Consider the following 27436-nt stretch of genomic DNA (forward strand, 5'->3'; position numbering starts at 1 on the left):
AAACGTGTATGTTTTAAATGAATAATAACAATTGCATGTCACACGATCTGTTTATTGTATTATAAGGAAGGAAGGGCAGGCAAGCAATACAGAATCTATCGTTAAACTATATTTTGTATTTTCTGCTGTTTTTGAAATGTTTTCATACATTTAAGCCACAAATTTATATCTTGAATGTCATTACCATTAGTAATGTAAAACTGAGATAGGATAGGGAATTATTTTTTTCAACCTAAAAGAACAAATCAAAGTATTTACTACACGCTACTATTAGCATGTCATTTTGTTCATTTATCTGGTACGATTTATTCTTCTAGGCAGCAGCATTAATGTTTTAACAGGTTGCAATTAATCTATGTTTCAGAAAATGTACCACAAAAAGCAGATATAAATCTGTTAATATTAACAGTAATACAGTATACACCTTCCAATTATTCAGGATAATAAAAGTGTAATGATCTAGAAATTATTTGTATTACTTGTTCTTTATTTGCGAATCTTTTTTTCCAAACTAAACTCTTACTTTGTTATACTGGCAATCCATGTTAAACAAAGATCATTTTTCGGTGACACCATTCAAAATTGCCAAAGATATTAAAAACTGCTTACATGCTGTATGGGTTCTTGTGTTTTCAACAGATTTTCATATGTTCTTAATCTTGCTTCTTTGACTTTTTACCAATTACATTACATGTTTACCAAGTCCAAAGAAAATATTTTAATGGAAGAGCTTATACATGCATACTTCCCATGGCTTCTACCAATATCTTTTTGATTTAATGGAAAGGGGTTTTATAAAACAGCATGCATCCCATGCTTCATTAACTAACAGACAGTAACACATTCCCAGGAGCTACCGATGTGAAAAACTACTTACAACAACAACAATAAAAAAACAAAACAAAAAACACAATTTTCCAAATGTCAGTTTTCAAGAATAATGATTTTCAAAGTTAAGGGAAGACTGGAAATCTGTATTACTCTTAAATATATTGTGATTCTTATTTGATTCAAAACCATGTTTTCTGGCAACACTGTCAAACTGACCAAGCATGAAGAGATACATTCATTTCCTTCTGCAACAAGCTGTCAGCTTTACTTGACTTACTACTTTAGCATGTTATAATCATTTGACAGCTGCGGGAAGGCAACTAGTGGTAAAACACAGTATCCATAAAAATGAACTAAAATTGTTAAAAATTACCATTTAAGTAATGAAGTTTGAATTTCAATATAATGATGATTTCTAAAAACATCATTTATATTAAATAATCTGTTCTGAAGGCTAATCAAATTCACATTGCTCAAACTGCATATAACCAACCACATTATAAAATGTGCAACATTTTTATCACTTTCTGTCCTCCTCAACTTCTCCCATTTACACCCCCACCAGCACTCCCACCCAGTGCTGTATGTAATAATTAGATCAGGGAACTGGTGGCATGCTATTCAAGCCCACTGATGTCCAGGCTAGTAGCAAACAAAGACAATTTGTAGGAGGCTCCTCGCCCCCTCCCCACAAATTGCATTTTCTTACAAATATACAGCTATTCTTCATGTAATTCAGCTAATTTTTGCTGATAATGCTACCTAGACCTCACTTATCAGTTAATAAGCATAGTTATATTACCTCACAAACATCTGCCTGAGAAAAAGGGAGTACGTCTTTTAAAAAAATGGGACAATTTCTTTAAATGTACAGATAATTAAAGTATTCTATTTGTTGCCCGTCCCCCAGTGTCAAAAGCAGTGGTTTACATATTGAGCAAACCTACATTTGCCTTTTTGTTGATTTCACAAAAAATTTGCATTCCAGCTTTTGACATGTTTTACCATATGAAATCTCTTCCTACACAGAAAAAAAAAAAAAAAAAAAAAAAAGCCATACCCTTGAGTTTTTTTTCATGGAGCAAAACCCCATTTTTTAAAAAAATATTTTGCCAAATTTCTAGGTTTTGCAGCTATAAGCATGGCAGACAGTTTAATATTATTATTTGACCTTTACATTTTGGTAGTACTTAGAGGCCTAAATCAGATGGATTTAGACACAGAAAAATGGCAAAATTCTACACCATTTTTGTCACTAAGTGGTTATAGATTTTTAACATAACTCTTTAAAGTAATTTCAGTAGCTTCTTATTACTCTAATATCTACTGTTTCTGAGCATTAGGAAACTTGTTATCCAGTTCAAAGTTTACCAGAAATCTAAACTTCTAACCACTTCAATCTTATATCATTGAATAATGGAAAGACAAAAGCAATTTAAACTGAAATTACAAGAAACATTTGACTTAATACTTGAGGAGAAATAAGGGCTCAACCAGGGAGACGAAAGTAGGAATGACAGATCAAGGAAAGAAGCCCTGTATTCACACAGCTAGTATCTTATTTTAAAACAAGTCCTCTGATAACCTTGTTAAAATACTACTAATTGAAAAGGTGAGTTTTGTTTTGTTTTTAAATTAAATACTTACCTGCTGAGAAAAAACACAAATGAAAAGGAATGATTGAGGATGAGTAGAGAGGAAAAGAATGAGTGTCCAACATTTTAGGATCTTCCAACCCATTTGGACTTTTTTCATTATATTGGACCCAGAGACCAGAATAATTTAGTTAGATCTAGTGTGAACACTCCCTATTACTGTTTGCAGCAGGTTCTATGAACATTTTATTCAGAATTCAATGCCCTGAATTTCAAAAAGGTTTAGGTTCAAACAAACCCATTTTATTAATAAGTTTAAGATCTGTGCTGCCTACTGGTTTACACTGGTTCAAAAGAGAATTAATGTTCTAGATCAGTGCCTGAAAGCCACACACACACACACAAGTTAGACATCTCGCTTGCACTTTGTCAGGCTTCTGACAACAGCAGACAGGAAGCTTTTGCCTGAAGGAAATGATCATAACCTGGAGCTCCCATAACTCAGATCCACACTCGGAATCATCATCAAGGTAGGGGAAGAAATACAATAAATGCTTGTACATAACAATACTTTGTTACCTATATTGCTAATTGTTAGTCAGGGCCAGCTCTAGGCACCAGCATTCTAAGCATGTGCTTGGGGCAGCACTTTTCAAGGAGCGGCACTCTGGCCTTTTTTTTTTTTTTTGCTTGGGGAGGCAAAAAACCTGGAGCCGGCCCTGTTATTAGTATCATGTTGGAAGAGACACTGTAGCACTGATGTCCCACTTGGTAAGGCAACTCCCATCTTTTCATGTGCTGTAATATTTATACTGCTTTCTGTATTTTTCACTCCATGCATCTGATGAAGTGGAAAGCTTATGCCCAAATACATTTGTTAGTCTCTAAGGTGCCACAAGGACTCCTCATTGTGTATGCACACAGAAAACACACTGACTATTTATATTGCACTAGAGCAAATGGCATAAATCTGTGATGTTGGCTCATGGAGAGCTTCCATGTCTTCACAAGGTGTAGCCCTTTCCCCATATATGCAAAGAGAGCTGCTCTCATGTTGGTTTCTATTCACGTTATCTGGGCTGAATTAAAAAAAAAAAAAGCATAGACAAGGACACAAACATTTTAAAAGATAAATTTAATAGGATAGCAGTAACTTCCTAAAATATCCCACACTGTAGCATCTGTTGATCTTGCTCGGAAAAGGTTAAATGAGGTCTACTGTTTCACACAAGCCAAAAAGTCATTAATCCTTGTGGAAACAAGAGGTGGGAATGGCTCCATGAGAAAAGAGGATGGAGGGTGTGGGCTGAGGTCTCCCAAAAGAAGAGCTGTAGCTTCAACCTTCTCCCCAGGCTTCATTGCTTCTCATCTTGGTTCTCTTATTTGTGTTTTCTTTATTAATGAAGACAAGCACCAGGAATAGGGTAAATTTGCAATTTAAATAATATGCATATACTTGTATAGCAGTTTGGGAGAGGCGCCAGATCATACTGCACTGGAAAGGGGTGAAATTTGTTTGTGCTGACTAACTTTTAATGATGTATGATGAGAGTCTGAAGAGTTTAAGAGATTATGAGTAGAGCTGGGCAATTTTTTTTTGGTGAATAGTAAATTTGCCAAAAAATTGGATTTTTCAGGACACTGAAACTATTCACAAATTTGGGTCAAATTCAGTGAATAATTTGTCTATTTTTTTTCCTGAAACGTAACACTCAAATCACATCATTTAACCGGGATGATTTTTTGTTTTGTTTCAGTGATAAAAAAGTCAGTTTTGATTTGAAACTGTTTTTCAGTATTTTTCAGTTCAACTGCCAAACCAAAAATCAATGATTTGCTTAGCTCGAATTTTGAGAAATTGTGGGGAGGGGTGGTTAATATTTAATTCAACTTTTTTGTACTGTTGAAATAGAATGTCACATGTTGTTCTCTGTTTTAGGCAGAGAACTAAAGAACTGTACTGAGAGCCCTCAATTGAAGGCATGGAGGTTTTTAAAATTTCACAAAGAACCTTTCTCCCAATCATTCATAAGCACTTAGTGTTAAATACTGTAGATGTTTCTTGTTTAAATAAAAATATTTTAACCAATCCAAATAGAAATTCCTCCCTCTTCTCATTTATTTGCACTTCTGCCACTCTTCAGTCCTCCAGCACAAACAGTCAAGAACTAGCATATCTAAAGTGGAAAAAAGTCAAGAACTAGCATATCTAGAGTGGAAAAAAGACAGGGACGAAAAACAATTCGAGCCTATTTTGTAAAACAAAAGCAGCAAAAAGGGCACCATTATATTTTCCTTTGCAAGTAACATTTAAAGGATTATTTATAAATTCTGTTGAAAAACTAGAAGGGATTCACAGAAGTTTCATATATTACATCCACAACAACTAAGTAAAAGTGTTAAAATTGCAAAGTCAAACAGTTAAAGTTAGGAAAAGCCAGAATTAAAGTTCTTTGTGCAGTCTGGCCTCCTCGTGCATCTGAATTATCATAGTCTTTAGCATGATCACATGCTATTCTTTTCCACAGGACCCAAGCTTCACTGAGTGCACAGGACAGATGGTGATCAGAGAATGAGTTAGGACCTTTTCTAACTTATGATTTTGCAATCTTAAAGTTCTTCTAATGTAGTTTTTTGCATGGAATTTCCTAGGTTTTTAAAAAAGGAAACTGAAAACAAATTAAATTCCATCATGTGGAACCTTTAGATCCACAGCACAGACCTCTGCCACTTAGGCTAACAGAGTCACTGATAGCAGTAGAGGGCTGTTATCCTTTATGTGGGTCAGCTACTATAAGGCACACATTTGCAAGTGGGTTTCACAGGTATATGCTGACAGCAGAGGAATGCTGACACTCAGGAATCCTAAATCCCATTCTAGGTTCTGAGAGGAGTGTACTCTAGTGGTTCCAAACCCTTCTGCGTCTGTCCCTGTAAGCCGGACTCCATCTGCCCCTGGCCCTGACAGTTTGTTCTGGTCCTATATCATGATCACTGGAACTAGAGTCAGAGGGCCCACATTCCCTGGATGGACCATCATTGATGAGACATCAGTGGAACTGGGAAATGTGGCGAGTTAGGCTGGAAGCAACTCAGCCACATAGACAAAGCAATGCACAGGATTTAATAAAGTTCTACTTAATCTGCATTCAGTGTCACTCTGTGTGAATGAAACATGGTGGCAGGGCAGAGCTATGAGATCTATGAAGTGCAGCACCTGGCACCATGAGCCATGGAACTTAGTCTGAAGCCCCCTGAAGCCCTGGATTTTGCAGACACAAACCTAGCCCAATGATGAAGCCAGTGGAAGGAGGAGTTTAAGCTGTATGTAGACCTCACCATGCAGAAGGATGACAACAGTAGGCAAGTAAAATTTTTATTTTACCTTATTGGGCAGTAAGGCAGAGAGGTCTGCAGCACTCTGAAGCTCAACATTACTTCAAGCCTCAGAACAATCCTAGGAGTCTGAGGGACATACTGCTCCCCAAAGCAGAAAAATAAACCCTGAGAAGCAAAAGGTTTTTCTCTAGAAATCAATGCAAAGGAGAGAGGATTGATTCCCATATTACAGCCTTACACACACTGGCCGTTACATATAATTTTGAGGACTTGATGGAATCCCTGATTTGGGACAGGATTGTCTGCAGGAGTTGAGATCACCACCTGTGGACGTGGTTGTTCCATGAAGGTGATCTCACATTAGACTGATGCTTAGACATGGGGCATGCAGCAGAAGCCTCAAGAGAAAAGATGAAAGCCAAGAAAGCATAACACCCCCAGAAGTACAAGCAATGAGACAAAAGCAAAGGAGAGCCAGCAGTCACATGCACAGTTAGATGCATTTACTGTGGGAGACAGCCTAAACGGGCAAAGGAGAAGCACCCCACACTAGGACAGAATTGCAAGGAATGGGGCACATCGATCCATTTTAGCATTGTGTGCAAGAGCAAAGGAAGGTCTTCAAAAGATTCAGTCAGAGTTGTACAAGAGGGGGATGGCATAACAGAGAGCAGCGATGACATTCTGACTCTCTCGCTGAGTCCAAGAGCATATCAGGTTCAGGTTATCAGGACAAGAAAGCAACAAGGAATACTACCAATCTCCGTGCATACAATAATGTTAATAGTGCATACAATAATGTTAATAGTGTAATGCCCTGTACCATTTCAGGTGGATAGTAGGGCCTCCTGCAACATGATTCTTCAGGGTGAACTAGATTCAGACATACCCATGAAAGAGAGCAGACCCACTAATTTGTACAAGAGCATAATGCAGCCTGTAGGAAAATGTGGTCTCATACTAACTAACCAGAAAATATCAGATGCCACCAACTGAAGTTTTTAGTGGTGGATGGAAAGCACCACAGATTCCTCTCAGGAAATACAGCCAAGCAAGCCATGGATCTGATCAGGGTGCAGCATCAGAATTTTACAGTTGCAGTGCAAGAAAGCAAAAAGGGGAGCCCCATGCACAATGGAGACAAGTTTAAAAGCATATGGGGATGTTTTCAAAGGCAACAAGTGCCTCAAAGGAAAGCTGCAATTGGAAGTAGACCCCACAATGGAACCCATGTGCTTACCATGAAGACAAATTACAGTGGAACTACTTAATTCAATACATGAAGAGCTCAAAAATCTGCAAAGCGGGTAGGGGTATCATAGCACCTGTAGAGGCCAATACAGTCTGGATAAGCAAGATGGTGGTGGTAAAGAAGCCACCGGACCCAAAGCCACTGAACCAGTCACTGAAAAAATGCCACTATCCAGTGCCCAGAATTGACAATGTCTTGCCAGAACTTTCCAAAGCCAGAAACTTTACATTTTAATGCGAGGAACACATTTTAGCACAAGCTTGGATAAAGCGTCCAGCATGCTGACCTTTGCAACACTATTTGGACTTGCTACAGATAGCTGTGATGTCATAGTGCATAACCCCAGAATGAGAAGTGTTCCGGAAAAGACTCACCCAACTGCTAGAAAAGCTGCCTGGGGATTAAAATAATTGCAGATGGTAGCCTCACTACAGGTGAAGGGAGCAATGATACAGAAGCTGGATCTGGAGGAGACCATGACAGAAAACTGCAAGCTTTTCTACAGCGATGCAGGTTTAGGAACATAAAACCCAACCCAGAAAAAATGTGACCCAAACAGCTTGAGATAACATAGATTGGACATCTGCTCACAGAAGGGGGAATGAAAGCAGATCCCAAGAAGATCAATGCAGTCAGAGGCTCCAGTGGATGTGAAAAGGGGTACAGGTCTTCATAGGAATGATAAATTTTCTGTCCAAGTTCTGCCTACACCCGGTTGCAGCAGCAGAACCCATACATCAGCTCACAAGACAGAACGTTGAGTGGGACTGGGCTGGTCCCCAAAATCAAGCATTTGACGTGTTGAAACAAAAGATAACAGATGCCCCTGCCCTGAAGTACTACCAGAATAGAGATCAGATATTGTCCAGGAAGATTACTGGTACATGACACCCTGAGCAGGGCATACATACCCAGTATCACCAATCTGAGCATGCAGGATGGAATTACATTTTGAGGACACAGAGCTGTCTCTCCGCCTCATTACATAAGAATGTCATACCTGGATATTGACAGCTGTCTTAGATGGGCTCGAGTGTGTGTTTACTGGCTGGGAAAGAATACACGACTCCGGTCCTTGACAGAGAGGTATGACACCTGCCAGTTGTGTGATAACTGCCAGCTGAAAGAGACTTACCACATGAGCTGCCCTCCAGACCATGGGAATAGGTGGAAATAAACTTATTTACCTTCAAAGGAAAGCAGTACTTGATTACAGTGGACTACTATTCAAATTTTTGGGGATGTCAATGCCCTGCCTGATACAAAAAGCAAGTCAGTGATTGGCAAACTGAAGGCCCACTTTGTGAAATATGCATTCCAGAGTATTCACCAACAACAGACCCCAATTTCCCAGAGAAAAATTCCAGGAATTCCACCACCCCTCCTCCCCAGCGTACACACAGATTAATGATAATGTAGGATCAGCTGTGAAAACAGCTAAGAGACTATTAAACAAGGTTGTTTCTTGTTGTTAGCATTTTTGGCACACAAGAATACCCCATCACAAGGGTACCAAAACAATCCAGCGCAGCAACTATAGGACAAAGGACCAAAATCCTGATACCAATGAGGGGAGACCTGTTGCAGCCAGAAAGATGGAGATACCACAGAGAGAAGATGGCCAACAATCAGAAAAAACAGGAACCAGAGTATAACAGCTCAGTCATAACCTACAAGCCGTGGAGACCGGCTCTCCTATGAGGATTCAGCCATTAGAAAGACACCAGAAAGAATGGACTAAAGGAATCATGAAGGGGGCAGTGTCATCTAGCTCACATGAGTTGACTACACAAAAGGGACAAGTAATCCAAAGGAACAGGAGGCACTTGCAAGCCAATGGACACCATCCAGGGAAAACCTACAGAAATACAGAGATAATCACAGAACCATCTGGAAGCCAATGTAACAGGGAGGGAAGAAATTCCACAGAGTAGCAGTTTGATGCCAAACACTAGCTAGTTTCTACTGAACATTCGTGAACTGAGATTTTCAAAGGCTTTCGACCAAATTTGGGTAGATTTTCACACAAGAAAAGGCATGTCCCTGATGCCAGAGCAAGTTTGTTTGTTAACATAGTTAAAATAAAAGACGGTTACTCACCGTTGTAACTGTTGTTCTTCGAGATGTGTTGCTCATATCCATTCCATTAGGTGTGTGCGCGCCGCGTGCACGATCGTCGGAAGATTTTACCCTAGCAACACCGGCGGGTCGGCTGTGGAGCCCCCTAGAGTGGCGCCTTCATGGCGCTGAATATATACCCCAGCCGACCCGGCGCCCCCTCAGTTCCTTCTTGCCGGCTACTCCGACAGTGGGGACGGGGGGCGGGTTTGGAATGGATATGAGCAACACATCTCGAAGAACAACAGTTACAACGGTGAGTAACCGTCTTTTCTTCTTCGAGTGCTTGCTCATATCCATTCCATTAGGTGACTCCCAAGCCCAACTTAGGTGGTGGGGTCGGAGTGAGACATTGCTGTGTGCAAAACCGCTGACCCGAATGCAGCATCGTCCCTGGACTGCTGCACTAGTGCATAGTGGGCTGTAAACGTATGGACTGATGACCAAACCGCCGCTCTACAAATGTCCTGTATCGGAACATGTGCCAGGAAAGCAGTCGAGGAGGCTTGGGCCCTCGTGGAGTGAGCGGTGAGGTGCGGTGCTGAGACACCTGCCCGGTCATAGCAAGTCCGGATGCAAGACGTAATCCAGGAGGATAGGCGTTGTGAGGAGACCGGTGAGCCTTTCATTCGGTCGGCCACTGCAACGAAGAGTTGCGTCGTCTTTCTAAAGTGCTTTGTGCGGTCAATATAGAAGGCCAGGGCCCTTCGTACATCCAGGGAATGCAAACGTTGATCCTGGCGAGTGGCATGTGGTTTGGGATAAAAGACCGGGAGAAATATGTCCTGGTTGATATGAAATGGAGAAACCACCTTAGGGAGAAAGGCAGGATGTGGGCGAAGCTGCACTTTATCCTTATGGAAAACTGTATAAGGGGGCTCGGATGTAAGCGCCCTGAGTTCAGAAACTCGCCTTGCTGAGGTGATGGCTACGAGGAAGGCTGTCTTCCAGGATAGGTACAAAAGTGAGCAGGTGGCTAGTGGTTCGAATGGAGGACCTGTGAGTTTGGAGAGAACCAGATTGAGATCCCACGTCGGGACGGGATGACGCTGTTGCGGGTACGTCCGGTCTAAGCCCTTGAGGAATCTAACAACCATCGGGTTAGAGAATACCGAGGACGCGAGTTCCCCTGGGTGAAAGGCCGATATAGCGGCCAGGTGAACTCTAATTGAAGATATCGCCAACCCTTGTTGTTTTAGGGAGAGGAGATATTCCAATATGAGAGGAATGGGTGCCTGCAACGGGGACGTGGCTCGTTGTTCGCACCAACAGGAGAACCGTTTCCACTTGGCCAGGTACGTGGTCCGTGTTGAGGGTTTCCTACTGCTCAGCAGGATCTGTTGGACAGAGTGTGAGCATTGCCGCTCTGCCTGGGTGAACCATGGAGCAGCCACGCCGTGAGGTGGAGTGATTGCAGGTCGGGGTGACGCAGCCGACCGTGGTCCTGAGATATGAGATCCGGACATAATGGAAGCGGGATCGGTGTCTGAACCGAGAGTTCCAACAGTGTGGTGTACCAATGTTGTCTCGGCCACGCTGGAGCGACCAGAATTATCTGTGCCTGGTCTCTGCGCAATTTGAGCAGTACCTTGTGGACCAGAGGAAACGGAGGGAAGGCATAAAACAGGTGGTCTTTCCAGGGAAGGAGAAACGCATCCGAGAGGGAGCCCGGAGCTCGACCTTGTAGGGAGCAGAACATGTGGCACTTCCTGTTGTCTCGGGATGCAAACAGGTCTATCTGGGGAAACCCCCACTTCTGGAAGACGGAATGTATGATGTCCGGACGGATAGACCACTCGTGCGTTTGGAAGGACCTGCTGAGTCGGTCCGCTAGAGTGTTCTGGACTCCAGGGAGGAACGATGCCGTGAGATGGATCGAGTGGGCGATGCAGAAGTCCCACAGGCGAATGGCCTCTTGGCATAGAATTGACGAACGTGCTCCTCCTTGTTTGTTGATGTAAAACATGGCCGTGGTGTTGTCGATGAGAACCAACACACAGCGGCCACGTAGGAGATTGAGGAATGCCTGGCACGCCAGGCGTACCGCCATCAGTTCCCGAACATTGATGTGCAGGGCTAACTGGGATGCAGTCCACAGGCCCTGGGTATGGTGTTCGTTGAGATGGGCGCCCCAACCCAGAGATGACGCGTCTGTGACCAGGTGCAGAGAGGGTTGTGGGGCGTGAAATGGCATCCCCTCGCAGACCACATTGTGATCTAGCCACCAGGTGAGGGAGGCCAGGATCGAGTTCGGGACCGTGACCACCAAGTTCAGGCTGTCCCGATGTGGACGGTATATTGATGACACCCAGGTTTGAAGCGGGCGAAGCCGAAGTCTGGCATGCCTGGTTACGTACGTGCAGGAAGCCATGTGACCCAGCAGGGTAAGGCACGACCTCACCGTGGTAGTTGGGAAGGCCTTGAGCCCTTGAATGAGGTTCGTGATGGTGCCAAAGCGGTTGTCTGGCAGGATGGCTTGTGCACGTCTGGAGTCTAGAACTGCGCCGATGAATTCTATTCTCTGGGTAGGTTCTAGAGTGGATTTGTCCTTGTTGAGTAGGATGCCCAACTCGTTGAATGTGTGCACTATTCTGTGGACGTGAGCTTGAACTTGCTCCTTGGTGCGACCGCGCACCAGCCAGTCGTCTAGGTACGGGAACACCTGTACCCCTTGCCGACGAAGGTACGCTGCCACGACAGCCATACATTTCGTGAACACTCTTGGGGCCGAGGATAGGCCGAAGGGAAGGACAGCAAATTGGTAGTGCACCGTGTTTACCACGAATCGCAGGAAGCGTCTGTGAGGCGGGTAAATTGCAACGTGAAAGTATGCGTCTTTCATGTCGAGGGCGGCGAACCAGTCTCCAGGATCGAGGGAAGGGATAATGGCCCCCAAAGAGACCATGCGGAACTTCAACTTTACTACGAATTTGTTGAGTCCGCGCAAGTCCAAGATGGGCCGTAGACCTCCTTTGGACTTGGGGATCAGGAAGTAACGGGAATAAAATCCCCTGCCCCTTAACTCTATCGGAACCTCCTCTATGGCCCCCATGGCCAGGAGCGTAGAAACTTCCTGTATAAGAAGTTGCTCGTGAGAAGGGTCCCTGAAGAGGGACGGGGAAGGGGGGGGGGGGATTGAAGAAAACTGGATAGCGTATCCCCTCTCCACCGTGCGGAGGACCCAACGGTCCGAAGTTATAAGGGACCAAGCACGGTGGAAGTGGGAGAGGCGATCCCGAAAGGAGGGAGCTGGATCCTGGGGGATGACTGGGGCGCCGTCCTCGACCGCACCTTCAAAAGTTCTGTCTAGGACCTGAAGGTGGTCTTGGTGGCCCTTGGTTCTGACCGGGTTGAGGGCCAGCCCATCTTCTCCTACCACCTCGCCCTCGCCTTCTGGCAGGGTCCTGTCTCTGGCGAGGTGGAGGGGGGTAAAAACGTTGAGGCTGGGGCCTAAATGGTCTGCGCTGGGGACCCGCAACATGCATCCCCAAGGAGCGCATGATTGTCCTGGAGTCTTTGAGGCTCTGCAATCGAGAGTCCGTCTTCTCCGAGAACAGCCCCTGTCCTTCAAAGGGCAAATCCTGTAGGGTCTGCTGTAATTCAGGGGGCAAACCCGAGACTTGGAGCCAGGAGGTCCTGCGCATAGCGATACCTGTGGCCAGGGTCCTTGCGGCCGAGTCCGCTATATCCAGGGAGGCCTGTAAGGAGGTCCGAGCCACCTTCTTACCCTCCTCGACCATGGCTCCAAACTCTTCCCTGGACTCTTGGGGAATCAACTCCTTAAACTTCCCCATAGAGTTCCAGGAGTTGAAATTGTAGCGGCTCAGTAGCGCCTGTTGATTCGCCGCTCTAAGTTGTAGCCCTCCGGCTGAGTAAACCTTACGGCCGAACAGATCAAGCCGCTTAGCCTCTTTTGATTTTGGCGCTGCAGCCTGCTGGCCGTGGCGCTCTCGTGCATTCACTGATTCCACCACTAGTGAACACGGTTGGGGGTGTGTGTACAAGTACCCATAGTCCTTAGATGGGACAAAGTATTTCCTTTCCACCCCTCTCGCTGTGGGTGGAATGGAGGCAGGAGTCTGCCATATCGTATTCGCGTTCGTTTGGATCGTGCGGATCAAGGGTAACGCCACCCTCGATGGGGCATCCGATCCAAGGATATTCACGATCGGGTCGTGCACCTCCACTATCTCCTCCGTCTGCAGGTCCATGTTACGGGCCATCCTGCGGAGGAGATCCTGGTGAGCCCGAAGATCTATCGGAGGGGGACCCGTGCATGAAGTGCCCGCCACTGCCTCATCCGGAGAGGAGGAGGAGGACGCCTCCGGCGGTAGTGGATCCAAGGGGGGGGCCCGGTCCCCCTGGTCTTGGGTCGGAGCGTCACCTGTACTTGGGTCCACGGTGTCGGGTGGTGTGGACACAGAAGCCTCTACGCCTCCAGGCGGAGGCCGAGAGATGGTGGATTCTGGGGCCCTTCTGGCCGAGTGACCCGAGCGAGAGGTCGATGGTAGTGAAGCCCCTTGCTCCTGGTGGTACACCCACGGGGTCCAAAACGACCAGTGAGATGGTCCATGAGGGTGGTCCTCTGCCCTCTCCTGCCAATGGCCCAAGTCTCGTTCCTCGGCCTGTCCCTGAGGGGGGTATGCCGATCTCGACAGGTCCTCCGATGAGCGAGATGCCGATCTTGACGGCCATGGCGGTGCCGCGCAAGATGAAACGATCCCCGTGGTCTGCGGTGCCGCACGGTGCCGGTCCGGAGATGATCTATCTCTGTGCGGTGCCGGCGATCGGTGCCGGGACCGCGACCGGTGCCGATGACCTCGTCGGTGCCGGGAGTCGGATCTGGACCTCGACGAGGACCTAGAGTATGCCCGGTGCCGGGATCGGCCCCTCGGCGTCGAGCGTCGAGCGTGGCGGTGCCGAGAACTACGTCTCGACGTTGACCGGTGCCGACGATCATATCGGTGCCGAGACGTAGAGCGGTGCCGCGAAGAAGATCTTGACCGCGAGTACGACCGGCGCCGAGGCGATATTCGGTGCCGGGACTGCGAGCGGCGTGGGGACCTGCTTCGGGACCTGGATCGGCGCCGAGGTTCCAGCCCTTGTGATGGAGGGCGCATCAAGGCAGGTTTCCCTCTTGACTGTACCGGGCGAGTCAGCGGTGCAGTCGGTGCCGGTGGTTGAGGCGGTGCCGGCTCCGTGAGAGCTATCAAGTCTCTCGCCGCCTCGAAGGTCTCCGGAGTCGACGGGAGACACTGTATCACCGCCGGCCTCGGTGGAGACGCTATTTGTACCGGACTCGACGGCCTCGGTGCCGGAGTCGACGGTGCTGGAGGCGCCTGTTTCCGTTGCTCCACCGGCGGACGCGGCTCTACCCCCGGCACTGGGGGAGCCGGCGCCTTCGGCACGGACGTCCCCGTCTTATGGGCTTTTTTATGCCCTGGGGATAATGACCGGCGCCGCGGCACTTGCTGTGTTTGCGGTGCCGACGAGGTCCGGTGCCGGGGAGGCTTGTCTGACGCCACTCGCGTGGTCGTCATAGCCGGTGCCGCCGGGGCACTGCGCACCGAAGTGCTAGGCGTCGGAGTCTGGCCCGTGGAAGGAGTGTCCGGGCTAAGTGCCGCCTCCATTAGGAGTTGCCTGAGCCGAAAGTCCCGCTCCTTTTTGGTTCTTGGTTTGAAGGCCTTACAGATCTTGCATTTGTCTGTTTGGTGGGACTCTCCCAGGCACTTCAAACAGGAGTCGTGCGGGTCGCTCGTTGGCATAGGCTTAGCGCAGGAGGCGCACTGCTTGAAGCCGGGAGCGTTGGGCATGAGCCCGGGCCCGCGGCCGGGGAAGAAAGGGGGAGACGACCCCCTTAACCCCTTAAACTATAATAACAACTATAACAAGTTTAAACTATTGAACTATAAACACTATAACTACAACTATAACTATAACTCTGAATGACTAAGTACGCTAGGGAGAGTGGAGATCAGCTATGCCGCGCTCCACAGTTCCAACGACCGTCAGGGGCGGTAAGAAGGAACTGAGGGGGCGCCGGGTCGGCTGGGGTATATATTCAGCGCCATGAAGGCGCCACTCTAGGGGGCTCCACAGCCGACCCGCCGGTGTTGCTAGGGTAAAATCTTCCGACGATCGTGCACGCGGCGCGCACACACCTAATGGAATGGATATGAGCAAGCACTCGAAGAAGAACTTATTTTCCCTAGTCAAATTCTTCAGAACCATTTGCTGAAATAACCCAACAAAATTCAGCCACAGGCAGGTACCTGGGATGGAAAATTTCAACCTAAACAGTTAAAGTTTAGCAAAGTTATAAGCAACTGAAAACAGGGTCTTACAAGAAGCAACCTGTTAGTTTTGCTTCTTTCATATATCCTGCTAGGTTCCACTACAGCAGATCAGCAACTTCAGGAATAAGGAAAGAGGCCTGATTACATAGTGCAATCATCACATTAATTCTGTTTATTATCACCTAGATTAGCTAGTTGAGCTGGGACATTTCTAATTTCTGCAGAATTATATTTCTACAATAGACAGTGATATTCGGCCTATAATGAAAACAAAACAAATGTTTTAACTAATTAAACCATCATACTGCACTATTTCCAGTTCTTCACACATACCAGGATTAGTGTTATGCACAGACTAAGATCAAAAGTGTATGATAAAATTAACCATAGGGGATGTTATTTCAACATTACTAATACTGTATTTGAGATTTGATAGTCACCTCACCAAAACCTGCTGCATGGTTGATCACTTATGAAACATTGTGGTTGACAGTAAAGTTAATGTTTTAACTTATTCAATTTTATTTCTCATGTGCAATATCTTACTATGATTCCTGCAAAATTGTGCAAGAAAAGTGAATTTTTATTGGAAATTTTTGTACTACATTACACAAATTCTTAGATTGAAGGTATAGACTAATTTTAGCATGCAACAATTATGAGATATAGGATCATATACTGTAAATCCGTTGGCTGTTTGTTATCAGTGAATGAAGAATGTCATATTTAATCAAGCTAAGTACTCCACAGCCTCTCAATACTGCCCTGTGATGCAGTCAGTATAATGTTTTCAATCAACCAAAATAAAAATATTAATCTAAAAGAGGAATATCATTAACATTAAAAATGCAATGAGTCATCCAAAGTAATTTAAACTATTTTCTGCACAAGTCATTATTTAAATTAAATAAGATAAAAGAAAGATCCTTACCAGTAAATGTACATCACCAGATACATTGCCTCTGTTGATCCACAGTGTAGGAGTTTTGTGCCATGCCTTGCAAGCCATAAAACAGTTAGTAGTAAAACCATTAGGGGAGGCTTGTACACTCCAGAACCAAAGGCTTATAGATGCTTCACCCCCTATACAACTCCTATTCTGACTCTTAAGAATGGAAAAGAGAAGTTCAGTGCGGATCTGCAAATGCACTACATTCAAAGAACTCAGTTTAATGGAATTTAATCTTCCTTTCTCTATCATGAACTGCCTCTGCAGATTTTCTCTCTATATAAGACTATTCAGCAATATCACAATCCAGAATGAGGAACAGAGGACCAGCAAGATCAAGCAACAGATTTCCGGAATAAGAATGCTCCTTTCTTGAGAGCTTGACTGTATGAAGCATAGCTTCTTTTTCTTCCCATTTAAAAGAAAGGGTTAGAACTGAGGACTTGCTATGGCAGCCATGTGCACCATGGATGGTCTAGATAATACTTAGTCCTGTCATGAGTGCAGGGGACTGGACTAGATGACCTCTGGAGGTCCCTTCCAGTTCTATGATACCTAGGACCCAGCAAAGCAGAAGGATCAGAAGGTCTGGAACACTACTTGTCTTTTCCCCCCTCTCTGTTCTGAGGCTCAAGCCTTTAAAAAGATCCTCCTTTCTCAACACCAAACTGCTTTGACTGTCCTCTATGATCCAAGGATTTCTGCTGAAAAGTAAAAATGGAAAACTCAGCCTAGTAGGGCATATCCAGGTGAAAAGCCAATTCTTCTGTCAGCAACATGTTCAGTCTATGAATCTTATCTTCCTCACTCTTGAGATGAAGGCGGTGCCATTTTAAGGATTCCAGTCAGACACAGGGGTCTGCAATAGATACCTTGCTACTCCAAAATGAACACATCTTGAGCCTTTTGTGGATTCAAAATATTGCTGATTGCAACAAGAGCTCAGCTGTGCTAAACCAATTTTTAAGCTAGTAGTTGATTTGTACTTCTTATAAAAATGTTCTTTGTGTAACAGAGTAAACAGAAAACAGAAGAAATACGGGGAAAAGGAAGATTAAAAGTGAAGAATTCTGTGGAGATGGTATTTCTAAGGAAATGTAGGACACAGCGGCTGGATCAGACTAATGTTCCATCTAGTTCAGTAACCCATCTCCGACAACAGCCAGTTCCAGATGATTCAGAATAAGGTGAAAGAAAACCTCAAATGGACTATGGAATAATCTCCCCCCAGGGAAAATTTCTTCCTAGACCTAGGAAGTTAGTGATTGGCTTCTAACCTGAAGAATGAGCATTTATGCCCTTTACAATATTTTATCCCTTCTAATGTAGCTACCAATATTTTTTATTATTTATAAACATATTGGTTTTCACACAACTGAACTCTAGGCATATTTTCAGTTTTAATAGAGAAATCACTAGAGCCAAAGTGTTTCTAAACCTAATTATTTGTACCAGTCATATGTAGAGGCATTAATATCAGGGTGGATAAAATCAATGATTTAAAAAACAATTAAAAATCCTGATTTAAATAAAAAAAATCTGTTTTTTTGATACAATGTTTTTTGAGGAAAAACCTATCTAAAAATCGTTTTAATTAAGATAAATTATAGCTCAAAGACATCTCATCATGGAATAGGGATTATAAATTCTAATTCTATAGTATGAGACAATATATTCATGTAATGTTTAAGAAAAGTTTTGTAAATGAGTTCCAATAGTTCATGGATTTCAACCCAATTTTATGGGGTTCCACAGGCTTCTGTATAGATTACTTAGGTTAATCTTTCTATCTACCCAATTGGACTCAGTGCTCAATGTAGAAGATACCATCAGAGATGCTTAGTTTTGCAGTTCTCAAACTGTGGATTTGTCTCTCTAGGGGTAACATGCTTGTTAACAGCAAAAAATGTTTTTTAAATAAATAAATATATAGAGGTGAGAAATAACAGATCTCAACTCTATTGTCCCTCTGCTAATTTGTGTACACAGAGTAAATCCCTTATCTCTCTCTAAAGTGCAAAGTTTCAAAAAGTTAAATGAATAGAAGATTGTTGGGGGCGGAATAGATCTGGACAAGGAGAAGTCTGGCGATAAACATGAGAAGCAAGGGACATATGCTTGTTTTGTTAAAATATTATATGTTTGCTGTTAAAGAAAAAAATCCAGAATATATAACGTTATGTTAGTTAATTAAAACAATTTAAATGTCTGTCTGGTGATGATTAGCCTGTTGAATTGGAGATAGTTCACCTCCCAATGACTTCATAAATATCTGCTTCAATTAACTTCGGTAAATGAAATAACCAAACAATCATTCATTTTCTAATATAGCTGTAAAACTAATCTGAAAAGTTTTCAAAATAAATCACTGTTTAAAAATGTATAGTGTGTACCTTCTAAAAATGAAACCTATATCTATCTCTGAGTTGTGAAGAATATGTATTAAGGTTATAACAACCAACAAGAATGCATTTTTATGTAGAAATGCATGATTAAATTGAGTCTTCCTGCCTAGTGATTTAAATCAAATCCACCCTGATTAATATATTCCAATGATTAGGGTGACCATATTTTCTCAAAGGGAAAACTCTCCTCCCTGGAATGTGAGGCCAGCCTGAGACCCCCTGCCACCCACCCGCTCAGGGACAGCCCAGCCTGAGCCACTCTCCTGAGCCCTTCCTCCCATGCTGTACCCCGCTGGGGGTCGCACCCCACTTTTTGGCAAAACTGTGCATTTGTCCAGTTGATCAGTTGGCAAGAGCAAACAGGACAAATGTCCAGTTTTGCCAAAAAATGTCAGGACAGCCGGGACAGCACTTAAAAAAGGATTGTCCCACCCAAAACGGGACGTATGGTCACCCTACCAATGATCTATAAGACATATAGGATTGAGAATAATATGGTGTTACTGAGATCCAATTATTTAGGGATGTCGATACCAACACTGTATTTTCTGTAAATATATTAAAAATTTTGGTATTAATCATTAACAGATAAATGTTCAGAATTGAGCAGTCTTTTATTTGAGCATCTGAGCATCCTCATCACTGTTTTGAAAAGTGGCCTTAATTCTGAATCTTCGTATATTTATGACTTTGGCATCCTTCTTAATTGTCTGGTATAATTTTGATAGCACCTCAGGCACACATCTTTTCTATTTTTATTCCTATCTACCTGACTTGATCTTTTTTTGTGACTGCTAAGAGATGTTCCCGCTGCTAGGCTTTTTTAGTACATTATCGATTTACAGCAGTATACTAATCTATCATGTCACCTTGCTCAAAAAAGTAAGGGTTCAAATGCTTTTAAACCAAGTCTAAGAGAAGAGAGTATGCTATCTTCTATAAACCTTGCAGTTGTTCAAGTAACAAGAATAAAAATTATGAATACATGGGGTCTCAGAACACACAGAAAGACCATTTCTTCAGTGAGGAACCAGACCTAAATATTTCAGAGTGGTAGCCGTGTTAGTCTGTATCAGCAAAAAGAACGAGGAGCACTTGTGGCACCTGAGAGACTAACAAATTTATTTGAGCATAAGCTTTTGTGGGCTAAAACCCACTTCATTGGATGCATGCAGTGGAAAATACAGTAGGAAGATATATATATATATATATACACACACACACACACACACACACACACATACACACACAGAGGACATGAAAAAATGGGTGTTGCCATACTAACCATAACGAGAGTAATCAGTTAGGATGGGCTATTATCAGCAGGAGAAAAAAAAACTTTTGTAGTGATAACAGTAGGGGGGAAAATTAGCATGGGGAAATAGGTTTTACTTTGTGTAATGACCCATCCACTCCCAGTCTTTATTCAAGCCTAATTTAATGGTGTCCAGTTTGCAAATTAATTCCCATTCTGCACTTTCTCGCTGGAGTCTGTTTTTAAAGTTTTTTTTGTTGGAGATTGCGACTTTGAAGTCTGTAATCGAGTGACCATGGAGGTTGAATTGTTTAAGAGGGATAAAGGAAATTGGTTTTGGGGCAGTATGGTAGTGGACACATGAAAACCTTCTATCATTTCCAAAAGGTAATTTCTCAGCATGCCATCTAGAAGAAGAACTGTATTCCTTCATACTTCTCACTAACTTCCCTTATTCCTCATCTAAATGCTTCTCCTGTGACACCCCAAAACTATATTGTGCCAGTTTTAAACTTTGATATTATCATCAAACTGCAAGAGAATGTGTGACTATAGATTAGAGCTGATCATAAAACAATTTTAGTTCCACAGGCAATTCTGACATTTGAATTTTTTTCCCCATTCTGAATCAGAAGAGCCAACATTTTGAAATTGACAGAGGATTTTTAACTCAGGACATGTGGTGCTAAGAAGGAACTAGAGATGTGTTGGCCAATGCCACAATTTATGAACTCAGTTCAGAGTATGAAGAGGGCAACTGTGCAGGCCTGGAGAAACTGACACTATTTGATACAAATCTCTGGCCTCAGGCATATGGAGCGCATGCATACCCACATGTTGAATACACATATGAACCAGCACTCAAAGAAGTGCATTTTCCAATGGGAAACTGTTCCATCAGAAATTTTTCGACCATCTCTAGTGTAGATTCTCAGATTGTGATCTACAACGCCACTACTTATTAGGGGCACAAACCATAAATGGGCTTATAACTAAAGTTGTTCAGCAGATCCAAGATGGTGAAATAGCTCAGAGATAAGTAAATACCCCCAACCTTCGTCTAAAATATATGATCTTTACTTTGAGGGTTTTGTGCATCTCAATTGTTTTTCTATCCAAGCACAGACATGTAGAGTTTGAAAAACCACTACAAAAAATCTCTTCTAGTGTTTCCAGCCCAGGATAATAACTACAGAGTTTTCATATAGCTGGGCAACATCTGGATACTTATCGGAACTGACCTACAAACCTTTTGTGAAGTTTCCAGAATTGTGTGTTCTAATATGGCAGACTACAAATTCTGCAGCTTTTTTTTAATTGAGATTTTAAATTAATTAAATATGAAAATAAGTCATACAGTCAGTACCCATTTACTGTGATATTATACACTGTCACTACATTTTCTAGTTCTCTGTATAACATCAACTTTATATACAATGCATAATAGAAGTTGACAAGAAGGAATTTTGAGATTTTGGCAGCTCGGAAGTGAAACAACACTTTCAGCCTGGGGGATGTGCACCAGACCATCTAGAACTGTGAGAGAAACCTGGTAGTTGTATGATTCTAATAAAATGATCAGCAGTGAACGAATTAAAATTAGTATTTAAACTGTCTGCTTTTGGTTTTGGAGTTCACAGATCCCAGAATGATTATTCCAAATTTTCTGCAAACTCCAGTAGGAATTATTTAATTGATTTATCCTTAACGTTGGCAAGATTATCGTTACAAACATTAGGATTAGATGTCTAATTTTTCTATAAAGGAAAGCTCACATCTCATTGCACAATATCACTCAGGGCCGGCTCTAGGCACCAGCAAAACAAGCTGGTGCTTGGGGTGGCACATTTTTAGGGGCGGCATGGCCGGCGCCAGAATGCCGCCCCTAAAAATGTGCCCCGGCCGCCCTAGCTCACCTCCACTGCTGCTGCCACGGCACGCGAAACAGCTGATTTGCGCGCCGCGGTGGCTGGGGGTCTCCCCCTCCCTCCCAGGCTCTCAAACCTGGGGGGGGGAGATCCCGAGCGGCCGTTTCGCTCGCCGCTGCTCCCCCTCCCTCCCAGGCTTGGGTGCCAGGGAGAGAGGGGGAGAAGCGGTGCCCGCGCCGCGGCCACTCGGAGTCTCCCCCTCCCTCCCTCCCAGGCTCTCAAACCTGGGGGTGGGGGAAGGGAGACTCCGAGTGGCCACGGCGCGGGCGCCGCTTCTCCCCCTCCCTCCCTGCCTCCTAGGCTTGAGAGCCTGGGGGGAGAAGGCAGGGCTGGGGATTTGGGGAAGGGGCGGAGTTGAGGCGGGGCTGGGGCCGGGGGTGGGGTAATTAAATAAGGGGGGTGGGCGGCCAAAATTGTTTTTGCTTTGGGTGGCAAAAATCCTAGAGCCGGCCCTGATATCACTGCAAGTGTTGACCAATGAATAGATACCACAACCACCTCTGTAGTCAAACATAATAAATGAGACAAGATCCTGGACACAAAACAGTGGACTAAAGCAACTTTCATTCCACTAATGTACACAGTCTACTAGGTACTGTGTTTTGTTTCACTGCTAGTGAATATGATTGTTTCGAATTCCAGAAAAATCTACCAGTCACATAGGACATATTTCCTATTATCTATGTACATCACATATACTCTCCTATTCATATAATACACATAGCATGAGAGACATTTATAGTCTCACTGTATATCACAACTTTGTTTTTACAGGTTCATTTTCCAAATGTCATACCAAACGTTAATGGAGTTTAAATGTATCTTACCTTATTTTCATCTGTTAATTTAAATTCTGTATTTTGCACATACATAGCACCTGACTTCTGAGGGACTCAAAGTGCTTAAAAAACAATACCAAAAGTTTTACCATTTTACAAACGGGGAAACTGAGTCTCAAAAAGATTGACACTATGTCACCAAAGAAGAGTCTGGAATAGAATCCAGCTCTGTCTCCCATCCTCATGCCTTAACTACTGCAGTTAGACAAACCAGCTAAAATAATGCTATTTACAGTTTCCACAGAAAATAATAAATATTGCTTTTATCAGAGAACAAAGTAACGTATGTACCATCAATTTGTCGAAAATATTAGCGTGATGGCCTCAGCACAACCATGAAAACCAAAGGACCACTGATATTTCAACTGCAGAACCATTTTAAACTCTAAATTTGCACTTTATAAGAGTAGATGGTTACATTTTGATCAGTCTTGGTCTGTTACCTCTCTCTGAGTTTGGGGTACAAAGCAATAAAAAGGCTTGATTTCCCTTGTTTGGAATAGAATATAATTGCAATTTCACATGGTTTCTTTTTGACCCAAACACACATTGTACATTCAAGTATGCGTCAAAGGAAAACAAAATTCAGTGAATCTTTTAAAAAGCTGGTTGAATTTCTGATTGGTAAAGACACAGATGTGGTTTATATTTCATTGAGAACATTTCACAAACCTCTACTCAAGCAGTCCCAAAAGAGGTGCAGTCAAACAAAATCTTTGGCTAAAAAATAAATATATATATATATATATATATATATATACACACACACACACACACACACACACACACACACACACACACACCTCATTGTGTTTTTAATTGGAAAACTATTTTTATATTTGTGAAATAAATTAAGTTATTACCTTATATCCAGGTCCTAACTGATGTATTGCAAATATCTGTGCTGGATTGAGTGCTTCAGTGAACACATATACTGCTCCAAGTTGACCACAAAACACTCTATTTGCATCGGCTGTCTCTGAAGAGCCAAGAAAACATTTATCATAGCTCTGTATAAAAAAGAAGAAATTTTTATGAATTTAAAATACACAGTAGATATTCAAAGAAACAGTTCTGGTTTATTTTTTACCAACAAAACAAACTAGATTATTGAATAAAGTAATATCAAGAAAAGAAAAAAAAACTTTAATTAGTGTAACCCTCTCTGGAGCTGGTTGTTCCTGTCATATTACGCTAAGCCTCAAGAGCAATGGCTACAGAGGCAGAGGACTAAGTTCCTAAGATTGCCTAGAGTTCAGGGTGAAGATTGAACAAGTTGAAAGCTACTACAAGAACCGTTCATAAACCAGAACACCGAGACAAAGGGTTTTGTTTTACTTTCGGTTTTGGCTATTGTTGGTTTTGGCTGTTGTTGGGTGGACCAGAAACGTTGAACTCTGTTCGTGGTTACTGCATTGTTAAAGGATGTCAGCCCATGAGACCAACTACGCAGGAGGCTGAGGAGGTCAGGCTACCAAGAGCCAACCTAATTTTCTATTGGACTCCAGACCAGTGAGCTTCAGGAAGAAACTACCCTTTTTGGGCGAAGACCTCATAAGGAATCCTATGTCTATTTATTTTATTTGTGCTTTTAAGACAGCCAACAATTACAGTGCTGCATCACCCAGTAAAGAACAGATTCTCAACTCACTATCTGCCCAGGTGGGCTTTGGGAGGGAGCAGCGAGGTTTGGGCCCATTGTAAATGCTGGGAGGAGAAGGGTGTAAGATATTGTTATTTTATTATTCTAGTTACTTCTTCTCTTTCCTTATCCTTTGTTCCCTGTACCTAATAAAGTTCCCTCTGCTGTTGTACAGTTACTTTGGAAATAGTGATAATTATTTTATTTTTTGCATATTGGACTACAATCCTAATATATTATCGTTAGTAAACATTTTCCCAAGGGAAAGCCTGCTTGTGTTCCAGGCACATAAGGGGCACTCTTGGTTGGAGGCACCAGGTTCCAAGATAGAGAACTCAGGACCCAGACTCCTAAAGTGAAAAGGGAGAAATCACTCCAAGCAGCAAGGAGATGGCTTAAGACACGCCTCAGGGCTGGGATTACATTAGTTATTACAAGCATATTTATATTATGACTGATTGTCATGGTTGGTTTTCATTCACATTCTTCTTCCAGTAGTAAAAACAAATGCCAATTCAGCAAGTATCAAGCATTCTCCTACATTTGGACCCAGAATGCATGAAATATTCAAATTTGTCTCCTTTTATTCTAGAATTGCAAATAGGTATTCAGTCATAACTACACACTGTTGTTCAATGAATTAAACAAACAACTTCTTCCTTGCATATTCTTCTTTCTGAGTTAAGAAGGAAAATAATTGTTTATCATACTGAATGGAAACTTGCACAACTGCTAACTGTGGTATGTAACCTATAATTAAAATCAGCTTCTGTATCAGGTGATTGTAAAATAGCTAATGTGACACCAACTTTTTAAAAAGGCTCCAGAGGTGATCCTGGCAATTACAGCCAGTAAGCCTAACTTCAGTACCAGGCAAACTGTTGAAACTATAGAAAAGAACAGAATTGTCAGACACATAGATGAACATGATTTGTTGAGGAAGAGTGAACATGGTTTTTGTAAAGGGAAATCATGCATCACCAATCTACTAGAATTCGCTGAGTGTGTCAACAAGTGTGCGGACAAGGGTGATCTAGTGGACATAGTGTACTTAGATTTTCAGAAAGCCTTTGACAAGGTCCCTCAGCGAAGGCTCTTCAGCAAAGTAAGCTGTCATGGGTTAAGAGGGAAGGTCCTCATGGATTAGTAACTGGTTAAAAGATAGGAAACAAAGGGTAAATAAATGGTCAGTTCTCAGAGTGGAGAGAGATAAATAGTGGTGTTTCCCAGGGGTCTGAACAGGGACCAGTACTATGCAAAATATTCATAAAAGATCTGGAAAAAGGGATAAACAGTGAGGCAGCAAAATTTTCAGATGATACAAAACTACTCAAGATAGTTAAGTCCCAGGCAGACTGCAAAGAGCTACAAAAGGATCTCTCAAGTCTGAGGGACTGGACAACAAAATGGAAGATGAAATGCAATGTTGATAAGTGCAAAGTAATGCATATTGGAAAACATCATTCCAACCATACATATAAAGTGATGGGGTCTCACTTAGCTGTTACCACTCAAGAAAGAGATCTTGGAGTCATTATGGATCTCTGAAAACGTCCACTCAATGTGCAGCAGCAGTCAATAAAGTGAACGGAATGTTGGGAATCATTTTGAAAGTGATAGATAACAAGACAGAAAATATCACATTGGCTGTATATAAATCCATGGTACGCCCACACCTTGAATACTGCGTGCAGATGTGGTCACCCCATCTCAAAAAAGATATATTGGAATTGAAAAAAGCTTCAGAAAAGGGCAAAAAAATGATTGGGGTATGAGGAGAGATTAAGAAGACTGGGACTTCTCAGCTTGGAAAAGAGATGACTAAGGGGGGATATGATAGAGGTCTATAAAACCATGACTGGTGTGGAGAAAGTAAATAAGGAAGTGTTATTTACTCCTTCTCATAACTAAGGCTACATTTTAGTCATGTTTCAGAGTATTATGCATCCGAAGAAGTGGGCTGTAGTCCACGAAAGCTTATGCTCTAATAAATTTGTTAGTCTCTAAGGTGCCACAAGTACTCCTGTTCTTCATTTTAGTCATGGGTATTTTTAATTAAAGTCATGGACAGATCATGGGCAGTAAACAATAATTCATGGCACGTGACCTGTCCATGACTTGTACTATATACCCCTAACTAAATCTTGGGGGTGGAAGGGCAGCCCAGGGGTGTCACGGGGGGCAGCCTGGGGGTGCAGAGGGTGGCAGGTGGTTGGCTCAGGTGCACTGCAGGCGCTGGGGGGGGGGGGCCCGGGAACCCCCCGGGGGGGGGGGGGGGGGGGGCTGGCAGGGCTGACAGGCTTCCTACCTAGCTCCGCGCCTCCCCGGAAGTGTCGACCTCCCCCTCTCTCAGCTCCTAGGCGGTGGCACAGCCAGACAGCTCTGCGCACTGCCTCCACCCCGAGCACCAGCTGGGAACCGCGGCCAATGGGAGTTGCGGGGTGGTATCTGCAGGCAGAGGCAGCACATGGAGCAAGGAGCTGAGGGAGGGAAATGTTGACCCTTCCGGAGAGCCTCCCAAGGTAAGCACCGCCCAGAGCCCTCACCCCCTCCCGTGCCCTAACCCCCAGCCGTGAGCCCCCTCCCACACCCAAACTCCTGCTGCTACTGGGGGAAAGGGGTGCAGTGGCCTGAGATTGCTCCAGCAGCAGCTTTCAGCCGACCCAGAGCCTACCCAAGCTGCTCAGGTGGCACCCGGGCCAGCCATACTGGCTGCTGCAGAAGTCACGGAGGTCCAAGAAAGTCATGGAATCCGTGACAAACGTGCAGCCTTACTCATAACACAAGTACTAGGGGTCACCAAATGAAATTAATAGGCAACAGATTTAAAAGAAAGAAAAGAAGGCATTTCTTCACATAATGCAGTCAACCTGTGGAACTCCTTGCCATAGGATGTTGTGAAGTCTAAGACTATAACAGGGTTCAAAAACGAACTAGATAATTTTATGGAGGACAGATCCATCAATGGCTATTACAAGTAACCATTT

General features: G+C 43.5%; 1 protein-coding gene across 14 annotated transcripts in view; it reads right to left on the reverse strand.

Annotated features, from left to right (window-relative positions):
* NBEA (neurobeachin) overlaps positions 1-27436 on the reverse strand; it is an 834265-nt gene that overhangs the window by 603895 nt on the left and 202934 nt on the right. For all 14 annotated transcript variants that reach the window (XM_034758618.1, XM_034758629.1, XM_034758620.1 and 11 more), the window contains exon 8: positions 23671-23817. In XM_034758618.1, coding sequence (XP_034614509.1) covers positions 23671-23817 — 147 coding nt within the window. The remainder of the gene's footprint in view (positions 1-23670; positions 23818-27436) is intronic.

The sequence above is a fragment of the Trachemys scripta genome, chromosome 1, assembly GCF_013100865.1.
Source record: "Trachemys scripta elegans isolate TJP31775 chromosome 1, CAS_Tse_1.0, whole genome shotgun sequence".
NCBI lineage: Eukaryota > Metazoa > Chordata > Testudines > Emydidae > Trachemys > Trachemys scripta.